Raw genomic sequence first — 16,308 nt, forward strand, 5'->3', positions numbered from 1 at the left:
CCTAGCAGTAAGTCCACGGTCATATTACTCAGTCTTTCTGAGCCTCTGGTTTCCTCACCTATAAAAGAGAAAACAACTACTTATTACTGTGGGAGAAAAAAGTTTTGCAAAGATCTTAGCTGTGGACCTGGTTCGTACTAAGAGTTCAACAAAGACCAGAACAAAAACGTACCCAACTAACTCAGGCCCCTACAACTGTGATGTTTTATGTTTTTTCTGCCTCCCTAAGAGGACCAGCCAGACGACCAGAGCCCTGCCCACTTCTCCTAGAGGCCAGGAGAGTATATGACGATTGGCAGACGAACTCTAACCCACATTTGATCCACCCTCTTCCTGGTATTCCTGACTCCCACTGATTTTTCCACCAGGTGCTGCCTAGCCCAGCTGTTGACTCGGTTGGTATCTGGAATATCACAGCCCACCCAGATCCCAGGAAGGGATCAACCCACACTCTTTGCCAGATTACTAGGGAACACTCCAAGGCACCCGGCTGAGGCCCACATGGCTGCCCTCCAGAGTGGGAAGGAAGCTGCCAGTTTCGATCTGTACTGATAAAGGAGTGTGGCAGACCTGGTCAGTCCCTGGGGAAGTCCCAACCCACCTGCTTTTCAACACATGAAGCCCAGTCATGAAGGCCACTGACTTTATTGATTTAAAAAACCTTACAAGGACAGTGACTGTTCTGCCAAAAAAGGAGCCAAATAGCATAAAACAGACCAGACTAGTGGGGGTGGGGGTGAGGGAAGGGCCAGGAACTCACTCGGTAAAGCTGATAATTGTTGACATGAAACTGGCAGGGGGAAGGAGTGGGGAGATGCATGCAAGAGTGAGAATTTCAAAAAAGTTGAAATGGTGAGAGGAAGAGAACTCCCAAAGACCTTGAAGTACATCAGAAGTGAGTACAACAATAGCAATCTCTTCCTTTGTAGAGGACAGGGGAGGAGTTCCCACGCGGCTGCAAACTCGGGAGACTCCATGCTGGGGCTTGGGACTGGGGGCTATCCAGAGAGCCTCACAAGAAGGCATCGCACCACTCTCGAAGGCACCCGAAGCAGTCCCGGGACTGCTTAGCATTGGCACCACATGTGTCCTTCAGCCATTCCCGGAAGAGATCTTCATCTTTCTTTAGCACCAGAAACTGGCCAAGGACCACATAGGCCTGCAAACGGGGAAAGGGCATGCTGCTAAGTGTTCCATGGGACCAAGAAAGAACAAAGCCACTTTTGTGGCATCCAAAGCACATGAGCCTAGGAAGTGGGCAAGCTGTGGCTATCTCCTCAGGCCACCCTCAACATCTACTCTCACTTTCCTCACCCACAAAGTGAGGCCACCCTCACCCCATCCCCCAGGTGCATGCTTCCACCCACACCTTGTCAAAGCCCCTTTCCTCCAGCTTCTTGCCCAAGACTTCACCAATCCCAGCCAGGCTCCCCACTGGCTTTTCCCCCATGGGCTCCGCCACGAAGTCTCGGTGCTTTTGGGAGGTTGTCATCTTGATCAGCTTAATCTGGGAATCCCAAGAAAAGGTAAGTTAGGGATGCAAACCAGGAACTCCCAAGGGCCCAGTGACAATGTTATTTATATTAAGTGAAAGCTAATCCAGCCATTACGGCTGCTCACTCAGATCTCCTCGGTTCATGGGTAAGAGAACTGAGGTCCAAGAAGAGCCTTTTTCCCGCTAGGCAAAAGAATGGTTCTCTGTGGGAACCGGGTTCCAGCCCCAGGGGAAAAACTAGCCCGCCCTCACAGGTGGCGCACGCGGGGCAGCGGGAAGATTCCCAGTCGGTAGCCTGGGTCCTCCTTGAGGCTGTCACTCCCTCTGTGACCTTGTTGGGCTAAGAAGGGAGCAAATGAAGGGTCTCTCGGTCCCACTCGCCCGCACGCACCGCTCCCAGAGCGAGGGCACTAACCCAAAAGCGTACACCCACTCCTCCAGCCCCGCGTGTCCGCACTCCCCGCCCCCCGCCCCCTCCACGCGCCGCCGCGCCGCGCCCCGCCCCCTCCACGCGCCGCCGCGCCGCGCCCCGCCCCCTCCACGCGCCGCCGCGCCGCGCCCCGCCCCCTCCACGCGCCGCCGCGCTGCGCCCCGCCCCGCCCTCTCCCCGCACGGCAGCCGGGCCGGCTCCGAGGGCGCTTTCTCTGGCCGGCTACTCGGCTAAGGCCCCTCTCCTCCCCTCCTCCCCGCACCTTCTCCCGCGTCCAGCTCGGGCCCTGCTCCGCGGCGAACGCTCACCAGCAGCTCCGGCTCCCGTAACGGCTCCTACCGCCACCCGGCTGCTCCCACCGAGATCTCAAACTCACTAGAACTTTCTTCCACTTCCGCTTCCGGGTCGTCTGTAGAGCCGCTTTTAAAAAAAATTCCTCTGGGCACTTCTAGCCGCGTAGAGCCATAGAGAGGAAGCGCTCCCGACCTCAACGGCGCCCTTACTAGGCACCGCTTGCGGGTTGCCTCGCGGGAAGCCCAGCTGCCTTAGGTGGTCTCGCCTCTCGGGCAGCCTGTCCCGTCTCAGGGACCTGAGGCTTTGGAGAAAATTCCATTCCCCGCTGCGCGGCATCGGGAACTCAAGAACTTGACCTTGGCCGACCCGGAGGTGGGAAGAGTTAGAGAGACGGACAAGGCGGGGAGGGCGGCTGGTGAGCTTCCGAGATAGCCCCGGAAGTACGGTGTTGGGAAGGGTCCGACTCTAGAGTGCTAGTAGTCACCCGGCTCGGAGGAGTCGGAAGCGCGGGCGACCTGAGTGTGCGTCTGCCTGCCGGCGGACCCCTTTGCAGTGCCCTCGTTGGCTCAGCTACGAATTGAGTCGTGGGCGAGCCGCTCTCAGCGTCCAGTCTGGAGAACAAGGTCGTTCGGGCACCGCCCGTGGGAGACGAGGGCAGAGGGTAAGTGTCGGTCTCTGAGCGTCTTTCTTCCAGGATAGGGAAGCGGGTGGGCAGGGGACGGCAGCTAGAGGTCACACCTCGGAGTTTCCTTTGGAAACCATCAGCCTTCATGGTGCCGGTCCTCGTCTTCTCAGTACCCACGTCAGAAACCTGGCAGTGGCCGCAGACCGAGCCGGCTTACCCGACTTTTGTTAACTCGTTCCTGGAGTGGACCATCGCGCTGTGATCTCACTGTTTTTGACCGTAGTGTGTTGATAAGCTGGGCATCTGTGTTACGTGGCTGTGCTACACATAGGATGTACGAATATGTTGAGGAATATACAGTTTATCTCACACTCCTTCCTGAGAGGTTTCCGCAATAACTTCTGTAGAACCTGGTATTCGGTTTCTGTGATTTTGCCAGTGCTTGTGAGTTGTTTTTGTTTGCCATACACTGTTCTAAGTGCTCGGCTTGCATTATTTTATTCTATTAATAGTGATTGGGTTTAACTATTATTTTTTCTCTGAAGCTAGTGAAGTTGAACAGCTAGGAAAGAGCCAAGGAAGGATTTGAATCCTAGTAATTAGGTTTTATTTACTTACTTATTTTAAATATTTTTATATATTTATTCACGAGAGACAGAGAGAGAGAGAGAGAGAGAGGCAGAGGCAGAGACACAGGCAGAGGGAGAAGCAGGCTCCATGCAGGGAGCCTGACGTGGGACTCGATCCCAGGACTCCAGGATCACGCCCTGGGCCAAAGGCAGGCGCCAAACCGCTGAGCCACCCAGGGATCCCCCTAGTAATTAGGTTTTAGAGTTCATGTTCTTAACCAGGACACAGTCACTCCTTAGTAAAAAGGATCTCTCCATTTTCAGAACAATCCTGGGTTCTGAACTTGTCATCCAAGAAACTCAGGAGTTGACAGTCTCTGCGTCCCTCACCCCCCTGGGACAGGACCCAGCATGTCTCAGGCCACCAAGAGGAAGCATGTGGTGAAGGAGGTGCTGGGGGAGCACATGGTGCCCTCTGACCAGCAGCAGATTGTGAGGGTGAGTGGCATTGGGCACAAGCTGCTCTGCCTCCCCATCCCTCTACTCCTCTTGGGCCCTTGTGATGGGGGTAGGGTGTAGCACAGCTTACTGGGTATTTGAGCTGACTGATGAGGCTGATGAGTTCTTGGTCACTCTTGGACCAGGTACTCAGGACCCCAGGGAACAATCTGCATGAGGTGGAGACAGCCCAGGGGCAGCGCTTCCTGGTGAGCATGCCCTCCAAATACCGTAAGAACATCTGGATCAAGAGAGGTGAGAGAGGTAGCCCTCTAGGAGACAACTATTTCCTGAGAGCTTGGCTTTCCCCATTACAAGCTGGATCAATTATGTTTTTTCTCCTCTCTTACCTGCAGGGGACTTCCTCATTGTTGACCCTATTGAAGAGGGAGAGAAAGTGAAGGCTGAGATCTCCTTTGTGCTCTGCAAAGACCATGTACGCTCTCTACAGAAGGAAGGGCTCTGGTAGGGTAGTTCTTTTGGTCATTGGCTGCCTCATTTCTGGGGATACTGACTTCTAAGCTATGGAATTGTAGGAAGGAAAATCATAGCATCCCAGGCAGGGATAGCTGGAAACAGCTTTTTTGCTGATCCATTTTTCTGTCCTTTCTTACCCTGGCTCTTCTCTTGGCACAGGCCTGAGGCCTTTTCAGAAGTGGCTGAGAAACACAACAACAACAGGAACAGGTGAGAAACAAGCCTTATGATAAAAAATAGGGATTTAGGCTTTGGTACCTTGAGGGGAAAATAGAGACATTCTTTCTTCCTATGTAGAATCCTTGATGAGTGCTCCTAAATATGTGGATATGAGTACAGCTTGAAAGTGAGATGCCCCAGATTAAGATTGTGGCATTGCCACTTGTAAATGAATCATTTTAAGCAGGTTACTTGATCTCTTAAGCCTGGATTTCTTTGCCTGTAAAGTGGGAGCTTTGTGAGGATCAAAGGAGTTAATGCTTATAAAATTGCGTAGCATAATACTTGGTATATGGGGTGGGTCCACTGAACATTAGTTCATGGTTGTAAAATCATTTTTGTTAAATCCAGTAGTTCTAGCAAACTTTTGATATGGGCTGGGAGGTATAGTCTTTAGAGAGCTTTTTTTTTTTTTTTTTTTTTTTTTTTTTAAGAGAGCTTTTGTTGGCCATATGATCCTCCTTTTTGTGGGGTTCCTTGATTGCAGACCTATTTTTCCCAGAAGGCATTGGGTTAACCCTGTCCCTTTTCCCCCATGCAGACAGACTCAGCCAGAACTCCCTGCAGAGCCACAGTCATCAGGAGAAGAATCCAGCTCTGAAGATGATTCTGATCTCTTTGTTAACACCAACCGCAGACAATATTATGAGAGCGAGGAGGAGAGCGAAGAGGAGGAGGCAGCCTGAGTCCCTGGACCCATTTCTCCCCTTGCTCAGGGACGAGTACTTGGCTCCTCTGCGCTTGGACGTTCTCAGGGTGCTCTGCAGTTCTCTACCCCCTCCCCCTACACGGGGGACAAGGCAGGGCCCCTCTCTGAACTGATCTTCTGCTCAAGGAGAATTAAACCCCTGGTGGGTAATGACTTGTGCTGGTGTCTGAGTGGCTCTTTGGAGGGAGGAGGGACTTGTGGTGAAGTTAAAAACTGCTCCTTGATGGGTCCCCCGGGTGCAGGTCCTAAATGGGTAAGAAATGGAAATGGCTGGAACCTTTCCTAGATTCTCTCTCTCATTGAGCACTCGTAAGCACCAGGGCCTGTGCTGTGCCTTCTGGCATGTATTTAATAATAACTGGGAGCAATCCCTCCTGTATTGCATGCTTACAATTAGTACTGACTCAGCCATTGAGGAACACAGCTCTAGGACCTAGTGCCCCCTGCCTCTAAGAGACACTCAGGTTGAATTTCATAGTGCCTCGTAAGCTGCTTTTCCTGGCTTTCTAGTCACTGTGACTATAGGAGTGCCCACCTCCTTAACTGCTGTGTATGTCCTCTGATCAGTGGCTTTTCTGTGGCTACTCAGACATCACTCCCCAGCTCTCTTGCAAATTGTCATCCCTCTTTAAGCTTTTACCTCTGGCTGTGTACTCCTTCTCCATTGTTGACATTGATCTTCTAATCACCGTTCAGATTTTGAACACTTTAACTCCTGGCTTAGTCTTCCACCCCTGTTTCCACCACCATTTTCTCCACCCCATGGATGGGCCTATTCAGTCTCATTGGTGCCTACCTCATTGATCACTCCTTGCACCCCTGATGTTGATAGGAGTTGCCACTCCTCTTGAATTCAAATATCTGTAAAATCACCACCTCCTGGTTTTCGTGCTTACCTGCTCAACTCCCTTCTCTGTATCCTCAACCACAACCACCCCCTCCCCCGCCCCAACACACATTCTTACCATTATTTTCCTATCTTCACTTCCCTTCCTTGTGCAACATCGATTCCACCTACACCTTCCACTCGCTTGTCTCCCTGCTGGTTCATCTAGTAAGATCTAACCCTGGCTAACCCAGCTATTCACTTCTGTGCCTGTGTTCAAGTAAATGCTAGAGAAAACAGCCAACCTAACTCACTAGTTTTACCTTAAATTCATAATTACAAACCTCAGGTGGATGCTCAGCACTGCCTAGCAGATCTCTGGGATGTTTTACTTCAAAACTTGTATGTTGTCTACCAATTCCCCCTTCCCCTGTTATGACCACATACTTCATTATGTGTCCTCATTACCCACCCTACAAATGTGCTCATGGATTGTCCTTTAACTTCCCCCCATGTAATCCAGTGGGACTTAAAACTTTTCTCTTGTGCCCTGGAGCTTATCGTCTTGTTTAAGGACTTTATGTGAGTTTTGTTTTTTGCCATCCTCTCTACTGGATATGTTAGTGGCAGAGGTGCTATAGAATCTCCTGTCTGAAACAATCTGAAAAGCCTGTCACTGTTTCCACATCATCTCCAGCTACTGGTTCATTTATCTGTTCCTTGCTCACTTTACCTTATTTTATCTTAGTGGAGCTTTAAATATATACATGTCTATATATTTGTATGTATGTGTATATATACAAAAAATAAACTTCAGATGAGTTAAGGATATGTATGTGTGTATGTGTATCTAACTTGTCTGAAATTTATTTTTTATGGGAGGCAACTTTTTTTTTCCTAAAGGGGTAGTTATTTGTCTCTATACCATCTGTTGAATGGGTCATTCTTTACTCACAGATTTAAAGTACCTTTTTAAAATAAACTGAATTCTTGCATACATGTGGGTCTCTTTTTGAAGTTTCTCATCTGTTGATGTATGTGCACATACCACATTTTATGGCATTACTTAATCTGTCTCCCTCATCCTGGCCCACTCCTCCTTGAAAATTTCCTGTTTTTTCTTACATAACTTTAGAAGGAACTTGGCAATTTGCATTTAAAAATCCTTTTGAGATTTTCATCAGGGTTTTAAATCCCATAGCTTGATATGCAGAAAAATACTATCTTTAACAGTTTTGAATTTTCCTACCAGAAATGGGGTATGTACTTGCTTTTATAAGTTTGTCTTCATGTGGGTCCTTCACATTTCTGGTTCGATTTAGTCCTGGGAATTTTAGGGTTACTTGTTATGAGTGGGATCTTTTGAAATTACATTTCTGCCCATCACTGGCATTTAGGGAAAACTCCATCCTTGCTTACCTAGTTGAGCTAATCAAATTCTTTTGTTCTCATAGTTTTTCAGTTGATCCTCTTGACTTTCTGGGAGGTCCAAGTATGTTCTCCTAGTGGTAGCTTTATCCTTTACACTTGTTTCTTTTTAGGGGTCACAGAGGTCAGGGCCTCCAGTATAATGTTGGGTGGTACCCTCGTTTTTCTCCCAGTGGGAACTGTTCCCATAAGTCACGTAACACAATTCTTGTATTAGGTGTCTGGTAGATAACCTCCATTAGGCTAAAAATGTTTCCCTCTGTTCCCAGCTTACTGAAGGCTTTTCCCCTTTATTTAATAGCAATGATTTCGATGTCTATTGAGATAACCAAAAGACTTCGTTTTATTATTGAGCTGTTTCTCATGAACAGACTTTCTCATGCTGAGCTGTCCTTGCAATTTCATATAAGCTCCACTTAGAGTGTTTATTTCTTTAGGATTTTAATATTTATTTCTGGGCCAATTTTACTTCTTATTTTAATGATTTCCCTGTCCCAATTTGGTATAGCCCCATGCTATCCTTGTAGAATGGATTTGAAGACAGTTAATCTATTTCTTTGTTCTTAAATAATTTGTAGAACAGGAGTTTTTTGTTGTTTAAAGTTTGGTAGGCTTTATTTATAAAAACATCTGTGTTTGGTTCCTTTTTAAGGGGTAGATACTTGACTGCCTTTTTTTCTTTTTTTTAAGATTTTATTTATTCATGAGAGACAGAGAGGTAGAGACATAGGCAGAGGGAGAAGCAGGTTCCATGCAGGGAGCCCGATGTGGGACTCGATCCCAGGACTCCAGGATCATGCCCTGGGCCAAAGGCAGTCACTAAACCTCTGAGCCACCCCGGGATCCCCCAGGGACAACCTTTTGATAAAACCAACAGACATTTGTCCTTTATTCTGTGTATTTTCTTTGACTAATTTTGCAAGATGTTTCTCTACATTATTGGATGTATTGGATGTTTCCTTCTACTTCTTTGCTCATTTCTACCTTATTGAGCCATATGCTTAATTTCAGTCTTGTTTTCTAACATTTTTATGGCTACAAGTTTTCCTCTAAGTACTCCTTTGACTGTTACCCACTTGGTCATGTGATTGTGTGATTTTTTTTTTTTTTTGGCACTGTATCTGTAAGCCTGGCCTTAGATTTTTCTTTAGCCCTCAGTGATTGTGTGATTTACCTAATAGCCCCTGTTTTCCCCCTAAAACCTTTTCATCTCCACTTCTCCATCTCTCTCTCTCTCTCTCTTTTAAAGATTTTATTTACGGGCAGCCCCGGTGGCTCAGCGGTTTAGTGCCACCTTCAGCCCAGGCCTGATCCTGGAGACCCGGGATTGAGTCCCACGTCGGGTTCCCTGCATGGGGGCTGCTTCTCCCTCTGCCTGTGTCTCTGCCTCTCTCTCTCTCTCTCTGTGTGTGTGTGTGTGTCTCTCATGAATAAATAAAATCCTTTATAAAATATTATAATAATAAATATAATAAATAAATAAAGATTTTATTTATTCATGAGAGACAGAGAGAGGCAGAGACCTAGGTAGAGGGAGAAACAGGCTCCCCAGGGGGAGCCTGATGTGGGACTCGATCCTGAAACCCCGGATTACGACTGAGCCACCCAGGTGTCCCTCCACTTCTCCATCTCTTATTGGCCATTTAGCTCCTGTGGGTTGGAGCTAAGAATCCTGTTGGAGGTAGAGTCCTTATGTTCTGCATAGTACTTATTCTCTGAAGCTGAATTCCCCTTCTGTTCTCCCAACTTAGTGGCAGATCCTAACCATGAGTTGAGTGAATAGATCTCCCAGAGTGAGCTGAGTGTTCTGAGAGCCCCTTCTTCCCCATGTTGTGGTCAGTCCATGTGATTGGTCACCTAACAATACTGACACATCCTGCAGTTAGGTTTAGAACTTGTGGCCCTTCAGGCTCAGCATTTGTATCATGTTAGCACCAACCTAAGAGCAGATCATTTCCACAAAAGTTTCCCCACCCACTTCACTCATCCAGCCACCCATATATATGTGCCAAGAAGCACACATGGTGATCTGAGTTAGTCATGTTTTTTTTCTCCTTTAACCTGTAAGTGTGGTAAGAGACCTTGACAGTTCTCACCTCAAAACATCCTTGCTTTCTAGAATAAAAACAGTCATGATATATTTTTCAACATATTGCTGGATTTGATTGTCTGATATTTGGGGGCATTTTGGCATTCAGGTTCAAGTAAGATGGTTTAAGTTTTTTCTTTCCTGTGCTACCCTTGTGTCTTGATATCAAGGTTATGCCAACCTTATAAAATGAGTTAGTATTCTCTCTCTTTATTTTCATTACAAGGGTTTGTATCAGCCTGGAATTTTGCATTTCTGTAATTCATGGTAAAACTTGTTGTAAAACCCATTATGCCTGGTATTTTTAGGGTGGGTGGGAAGATTTTTTTTTTTTTCCCCACCTGAGAGAGTATGAGCAGGGTAGGGACAGAGGGAGAGAGAGAATCCGTTTTTTTTTTTTTTTAAGATTTTATTTATTTATTCATTAGAGACACAGAAAGAGAGGCACAGACACAGGCAGAGGGAGAAGCAGGCTCCATGCAGAGAGCCCGATGTGGGACTCGATCCGGGGACTCCAGGATCACACTCTGGGCCGAAGGCAGGCACTAAACCACTGAGCACCCAGGGATCCCCGAGAGAATCCTAAGCAGGCTCCACACTCTGCTTAGAGCTGACACAGGGCTCGATCTCCTGACCCTGAGAATATGACCTGAACCAAAATCAAGAGTCAGACGCTTAACCAACTGAGCCACCCAGGTGCCCTAGGTGGAAAGATTTTTAACTCTAGATTTTTGTTGATAATAGATTGATTGCTTGGGTTTTCTGTTCTTGAGTCAGTGATACTTCCAAGGAAAAAGCATTTTCCTATTTCCTCATTTATGGTTTCAAGTTTATTGCACAGTTATTTGCAGAATTGTCTTGTTTGTAATCTTGATTGTATCTACAATATGTCCTCTTACTATATCTAATATTATTGCACTTTTTCCTTTTTTTGTCCCATCACTTTTGAAAGACATTTCTTTATTAGTCTTCAGAGCGCCAGCCCTTTGTTGTCATTTCTCTTCACTGAGCTTGTTTATGTATTATGGATTTCTGCTCTTACGTATTTCCCCTTTCCTCACCTTCCCTTGGGGTTATTCTCTGGCTCTTATTCTAACGATTGAGGTTGGATGCTTCAGCTTTACCTCCTCCCCAACCCCAGCCTGAAGAAAAGGGAAGAATTATGTGCCCTTTGGTGGGGCCACCACTTTGTCACATTTTCCAACCTCTATTTCTCTCTACATACAACACATGTGGTTTTCACATGGAGTTGTTGGGTCTCTTTAACCTCTTAATTTAGAACAGATGTCTTAATGTTTTTTCTTTTTTTTTTTTCATTAAATGAGCTTTTTTGACAACTCAGGCTGATTTCTTTTCTCTCTTTTTTTTTTTTTATAAAGATTTATTTATTTATGACGGACATAGAGAGAGACAGAGAGGCAGAGACACAGGAGGAGGGAGAGAGAAGCAGGCTCCATGCTGGGAGCCTGACGCAGGACTGGATCCCAGGTCTCCAGAATAGCGCCCTGGGCCAAAGGCAGGCGCTAAACCACTGAGCCACCCAGGGATTCCCCTCAGGCTGATTTCTTATGAAAATGTCCTACATTTGGATTTGTGTGATTGTTTTACATACTTAAATTTAGGCTAAACAATTTTAGCAAAAATAGCCTAGAAGTGATGTGTGCTTATTTGCATATCATAAAGCACATGATGGAGAATATCCAATTATTGGTGATGCTAATTTTTGTCACTTGGTTAAAGAGATGGCTTCTGGATCATTTTCCTACAAAGGTACTATTTTTCCATTGTGGAACAGTCTTATCCTTTAAGGCCAAAGTGTCCTTTGATGCAGCTCTATATGTATTTGTTCTTAGTTTTTTTTAATTGAGTCAAAGACAAAATTTCCCACCATAACCATTTTTTAGTATACAGCTGAATAGTGTCAAATACATTCACATTTCTGTGCAGTCTCCTTTTGTGACTGGCTTGTTTCACTCAGCGTAATGTCTTCAAGGTTCATCCAAATTGTAGCTCATGTTAGAGTTTCCTCCCTTTTTAAGGCTGAACCATATCCTATTTTATGTATAAACTACATTTTGCTTATCCATTCTTCCATCGATGGACTCTTGAATGCCTTCTACCTTTAAGCTATTGTGAATAATGCTGCTATGACATGGGTATATAAATATTTCTTTGAGACCTGCTTTCATTTCTTTTGAAGATACACCTGGAAGTGGAATTACTGGATAATATGGCAAATCTATTTTTAATTTTTTTAAAGAACCACCACCATGCTGTTTTCCATAGTGGTGGCACCATTTTACATTCCCACTAACAGCACACAAGGTTCCAGTTTCTCCACATTTTCACCAACACATTAGGTTCTTTTTTCTAATAGTAGCTATCCTGATAGGTATGAAGTATCTATTGTTTTAATTATAGTCTAGTTTTGAGTGTTTTCTAATTTCCATTATGATTCCATTTTGGCCCATAAAATATTAAATATTTAGTTGATTATTTTTAATAATGTAAGCACCTTCAAACCTACCACTACAAAACAAAGGCTAGGACTATACAATGACCCAAGCAACCATTTGCTTCCACCTCCTGCCCTAAACCCTGCTCATCCCACTTTGATTCCCCCACCCGAGGCAACCAGCTTGAACTTCAAATATGCTTTTTTTGTCTTCTTTCCGTGTGGTTTTCTTGTATCTATGTTTTTTGTTGTTGTTTTTTAAAGATTTTATTTATATGAGAGAGAGCACAAGAAGGGGGAGGGGTAGAGGGAGAAGCACACTCCCTGCTGAGCCTGTGGGACTCGATCTCAGGACCCCAGGATCATGACCTGAGCCCAAGGCAAATGCTTAACCAACTGAGCCACCCCGGTGTCCCTACATGTGCTTTTTTTTTTTTTAATTTTTATTTATTTATGATAGTCACAGAGAGAGAGAGAGAGAGGCAGAGACACAGGCAGAGGGAGAAGCAGGCTCCATGCACCGGAAGCCCGACGTGGGATTCGATCCTGGGTCTCCAGGATCGCGCCCTGGGCCAAAGGCAGGCGCCAAACCGCTGCGCCACCCAGGGATCCCCCTACATGTGCTTTTTAAAAGTTTTTTTAACCTTGTGAAAAGGATAATATGCTGAATATCCTATTTGGAGGCTGACATTTTATTTACTATCACATTACTTTGATTTTCCTAATTGCTGTATATTGCCATTGTTCATTTGATTTGACTGTCAATAATATTTCCTCGTGGGACTATATCACAATTTATCCATTCACTCTTCTGCTGGTGGCCCTTGGGCTCTTTTTTTTTTTCCCCAATTGTAAACATTCTTGTAGATATGTCTGGGTATAAAATTTCTTCCTGGGACAGTTCTTAGGCATGGAATTCCTCAGTCAGAATTTTAGGTTATGCTGCTGAATGTTTTCCAAAGTGGCTACATTAGTTGACATTCACCAACAATGGATCCCTGAGGTGGATTTAATGATTTCTCCCTGTAGCCTCTCAGTTTTTGCTTAATGTATTTTGAGTTTATGTTATTTAGTACAACGTATTTAAAATTGCTACCTCCCTTTGTGAATCGAACCCTTCTTTATGGGGTGACGCTTTCCATTCCTACAGATGCTTTTTATCTTAGTTTGATGGTGGTATAACTCCCTTAGATCTCTTCTGCTTAGTATTTTTATTTTTGTCTGAGAGGTTATCTTCCATCCTGTTACTTTCAATCTGTTCATGTCCCCAGGCTTTACCTGTCTCTAGGACATGTATCTGGATCCTTAAAAACAGAATCACTCTTTTTGTTTTAACTGAAAGACTTAGCTCCTTTAACTTACTGTAATAATTGGTGTGTGGGGCCCATCTGTCATATTTGGATGACAGTTTGGATGGATATAAATTTCAGGATTCTAAATTCTTTTCCTTTAATACCTTGAAAATATTACTCCATTTTCTTCTTGCTTTCAATGTTGCTATTGAAAAATCTGATGTTGGTCTGATTCTCGTTGCTTTGTATGTCATATGCTCTTTCCTCTCCGTGTTATCTCTGATATTCTTAAAGTTCTAGATGGTGTATATAGATGTGAGGTTTTGTTTTGTTTTGTTTTTTAAAGAAAGGCAGACTGCCACATGCAGTGCCTCGTTTGGATGTGTCTAGAGTCTTGGAAGCTTGACTACTGCCCTATGTTCTCCTACAAATGGACCTCAAGGGCTTGTTTGGAGGTTCTAGCAGGGGAGCACAGCTACTATATATCCTTGACCGAAGAGGAAGCCTCCTGTATCAGGGAAGGTTGTCCTCTTCAGCTGAGTGTAGGGACACATGTGGAGCAGTAGGGAGGAAGGGGACACACACCTAGCCAACCAGATCAGCTGAATCAACCCTGGCAATCAATGGGGAGAGACTTGATCCCAGGTCTCCAGGATCACGCCCTGGGCTGAAGGTGGCGCTAAACCGCTGAGCCGCCAGGGCTGCCCTGTACAGTCATTTTTTTTCTTCAATCCTTCCTCTTAGACTTTCTTAGTCTGGTCTTGGGATTTCTCTGTTTTATGCCTGAAATGTGTCCCTTCTGTCGGACATCCCATCTGTTATGTTCGTTACTTCCACTCAGGCTGGCTTTTCTAGCAGGCTAAAACTGCAGCTGACCATACTAAATGTCCTTCATAGAGGACTCTGGAAGCCAGTGGCTAACACTTCAGCAATAGCCCCGAGGCACAAGGCAGCGAGGGTATTTTCCCATCAATGCACACTAATCATGGTTGGACGGCTGCTCCTGGGGGCATTAGCTTTCAGCTTGCCCATGCATGGGTAGACCAGGCCATGGTGACAAAGCAAAGTCCTCAGACTAAGAGTTGCAGATGGCAGCCATGGAAATCTGGCCAGCATGCATAGATTTTGTGCCAAGGGGTATGTGCAGGGTTCTTAGCTACAGGAAGAAGACCATGAAGGCAAACCCCTGAGTACTGGCGGAATAAAATTTCCAAAGCAGAGACTAGTTCCATGGGGTCTGAAGGAGACAAGGCTCAGTGGCAGTACTTGGTTCACAGCTTCCCCATCTTCCAGAGCTCCTTGCTGCAGAGGCCCTTCAGGCATGGTCTCTTGTCTGCTGGCCCCTTTACTAGAAGGTTTTAGTAAAATTCTTAAATGTAGAGTCTGCTGCCTTCAATATACAAAGAAGCTAAACTGGTATAGGACTTGTTACTTTGCCAGCAATTTATCCTTAATAGTTGCCCAGATGTCCCCCAGGGAAGTTACCAGGCTTGCATGACCCTAGATTTTGCCTTCACTCAAAGCCCAACCATCTCTTCCTCCCCGTATCTGAGGAGCATGCAAGCCTAGCTGGGCAGTTTACTTAGTAGGAACGAGGGTCCGTATGATCAAGGTAGTGGAAAGGCAGGACAGCAGCCGTAGCTCACACTGTGCTCCAGTGTGATGCATGGATGACACACTGCAAGAGACGCCACCATCCCAACGGAAGGCATTAAGGCACTTTGCATACCTTGCCTGGTTACCCAGAGGAACGAAGCACTAGTGATGTCCTAGGCTGTCTCTTGAGTGCCAATAGTGGCGACAGTTTTTTCCAGTTGTTATGACAGAGTCTGCTGCTGCTAAAATGTGTCTGGTATGTAAACCTTGGTCACTCAGAGTGAGGTGCCAAGCACCAGAAAGAAACCTTTGTTCCTAACCAGTACCAGTTGTTCAACAGGGAGATGGTCCCAGGTGTCACTCTGTTCTCATTCATTCTGAAATGCGAACAGCACTCCCTTTTCCTCCTCCTGATTTGAGCCATGGTTGCAATCCTGGGACCTGGGCCCAGGGCCCACAGGAGGCTGCTGGCTCCACATTCTGTCAGGATTTCTAGAAGCAACCAGCAGAGGACACCATTGGCACGTCCAACTGGCGAGGCAGCACCTGCCCCAGCTCTGTAGCACCCAAACCGTCCCTTCAGACTGACTATAATCCCAGAAGGGCAGCAGCACCCCACGGAAGTCACTCACGTAGGCACTAGCAGTCCCCTCCCCTCTGAAAGATACAAAATGGAAAGAGGTGGGAGCTGCCCTTATCTTTCAGTTTTCAAGTCCCCAGTCAGGGTGCTGGGGATTCAGCAGTACCTGTCCCCCTAGAAACCCAGTTTCAGAAAATGGTATGGTCAGGCGGCCATACAGGACTGGATGGAACAAGGGGGAGGGGACAAGACCTCAGAACTCTAAAGGGATGTCTTCCCCAGAGGCCTCAGCCCGCTCTCTCAAGTGTTCCCCTCTAGATATTGCTGAAGCTTTCAGACTCTTACTTCCCTTGCCTCACCTCCCTTGGCTTGTCTCCAAAGCCTCTGAGTGCTTTCCTCTTCCATAATTTAGCATTTTGGTAATCAAGGTCTGCCTTACCAAACCATCTGTGGCCATACATATGAGAGCGGCTTTTGCAGGGAGGGCCTCTGCTTTCTTGGTTCTTTCTGTCCAAACACTTTTGGGAAACCCCACCCCAACCCTCCTCATTCCCTAGGGCAGAGCATGTAGTGGCACAGTGAACAATTTTACTTCTCTTAGTGTCTCCCAGAACAGAAGGACAGAGACAGGAAAGGCCAGGGGTCTGAGGAAGGGTGGGTAAGGTGGTGCACCCACACTGGGCAGGGGTATGTGAAGTTTGGAAGGTACAGGGCTTGTAATGCCAG

At 46.1% G+C, this 16,308-nt stretch overlaps 2 protein-coding genes across 2 annotated transcripts; one reads left to right on the forward strand and one right to left on the reverse strand.

The window, feature by feature from the left end:
- Positions 1–626: 626 nt before the first annotated feature.
- Positions 627–2,375, reverse strand: BANF1 (BAF nuclear assembly factor 1). The gene is made up of 3 exons (XM_055313353.1): positions 2,234–2,375; positions 1,370–1,507; positions 627–1,159 (listed from the first exon to the last, which is right to left on the reverse strand). Exons 2-3 carry the CDS (start codon positions 1,490–1,492, stop codon positions 1,013–1,015), a joined length of 270 nt encoding a protein of 89 aa, XP_055169328.1. The 5' UTR covers positions 1,493–1,507; positions 2,234–2,375; the 3' UTR covers positions 627–1,012.
- Positions 2,376–2,667: 292 nt separating this feature from the next.
- Positions 2,668–6,973, forward strand: EIF1AD (eukaryotic translation initiation factor 1A domain containing). Its single transcript, XM_055313341.1, has 6 exons — positions 2,668–2,880; positions 3,738–3,911; positions 4,058–4,166; positions 4,268–4,376; positions 4,548–4,598; positions 5,149–6,973. Exons 2-6 carry the CDS (start codon positions 3,825–3,827, stop codon positions 5,291–5,293), a joined length of 501 nt encoding a protein of 166 aa, XP_055169316.1. The 5' UTR covers positions 2,668–2,880; positions 3,738–3,824; the 3' UTR covers positions 5,294–6,973.
- The last annotated feature ends 9,335 nt before the right edge of the window (positions 6,974–16,308 follow it).

The sequence above is a fragment of the Nyctereutes procyonoides genome, unplaced genomic scaffold, assembly GCF_905146905.1.
Source record: "Nyctereutes procyonoides isolate TBG_1078 unplaced genomic scaffold, NYPRO_anot_genome, whole genome shotgun sequence".
NCBI classification, from domain to species: Eukaryota; Metazoa; Chordata; class Mammalia; order Carnivora; family Canidae; genus Nyctereutes; species Nyctereutes procyonoides.

Bases quoted from the DNA above. Each gene is read 5' to 3' on its own strand.
- BANF1 (XM_055313353.1), bottom strand. From the start codon at position 1,492: ATGACAACCTCCCAAAAGCACCGAGACTTCGTGGCGGAGCCCATGGGG. The intron at 1,160-1,369 runs GTGTGGGTGGAA...CCCCGTTTGCAG, and splicing joins AGGAAAGGGGCTTTGACAAG to GCCTATGTGGTCCTTGGCCA.
- EIF1AD (XM_055313341.1), top strand. From the start codon at position 3,825: ATGTCTCAGGCCACCAAGAGGAAGCATGTGGTGAAGGAGGTGCTGGGG. The intron at 3,912-4,057 runs GTGAGTGGCATT...CTCTTGGACCAG, and splicing joins ACCAGCAGCAGATTGTGAGG to GTACTCAGGACCCCAGGGAA. The intron at 4,599-5,148 runs GTGAGAAACAAG...TCCCCCATGCAG, and splicing joins CACAACAACAACAGGAACAG to ACAGACTCAGCCAGAACTCC.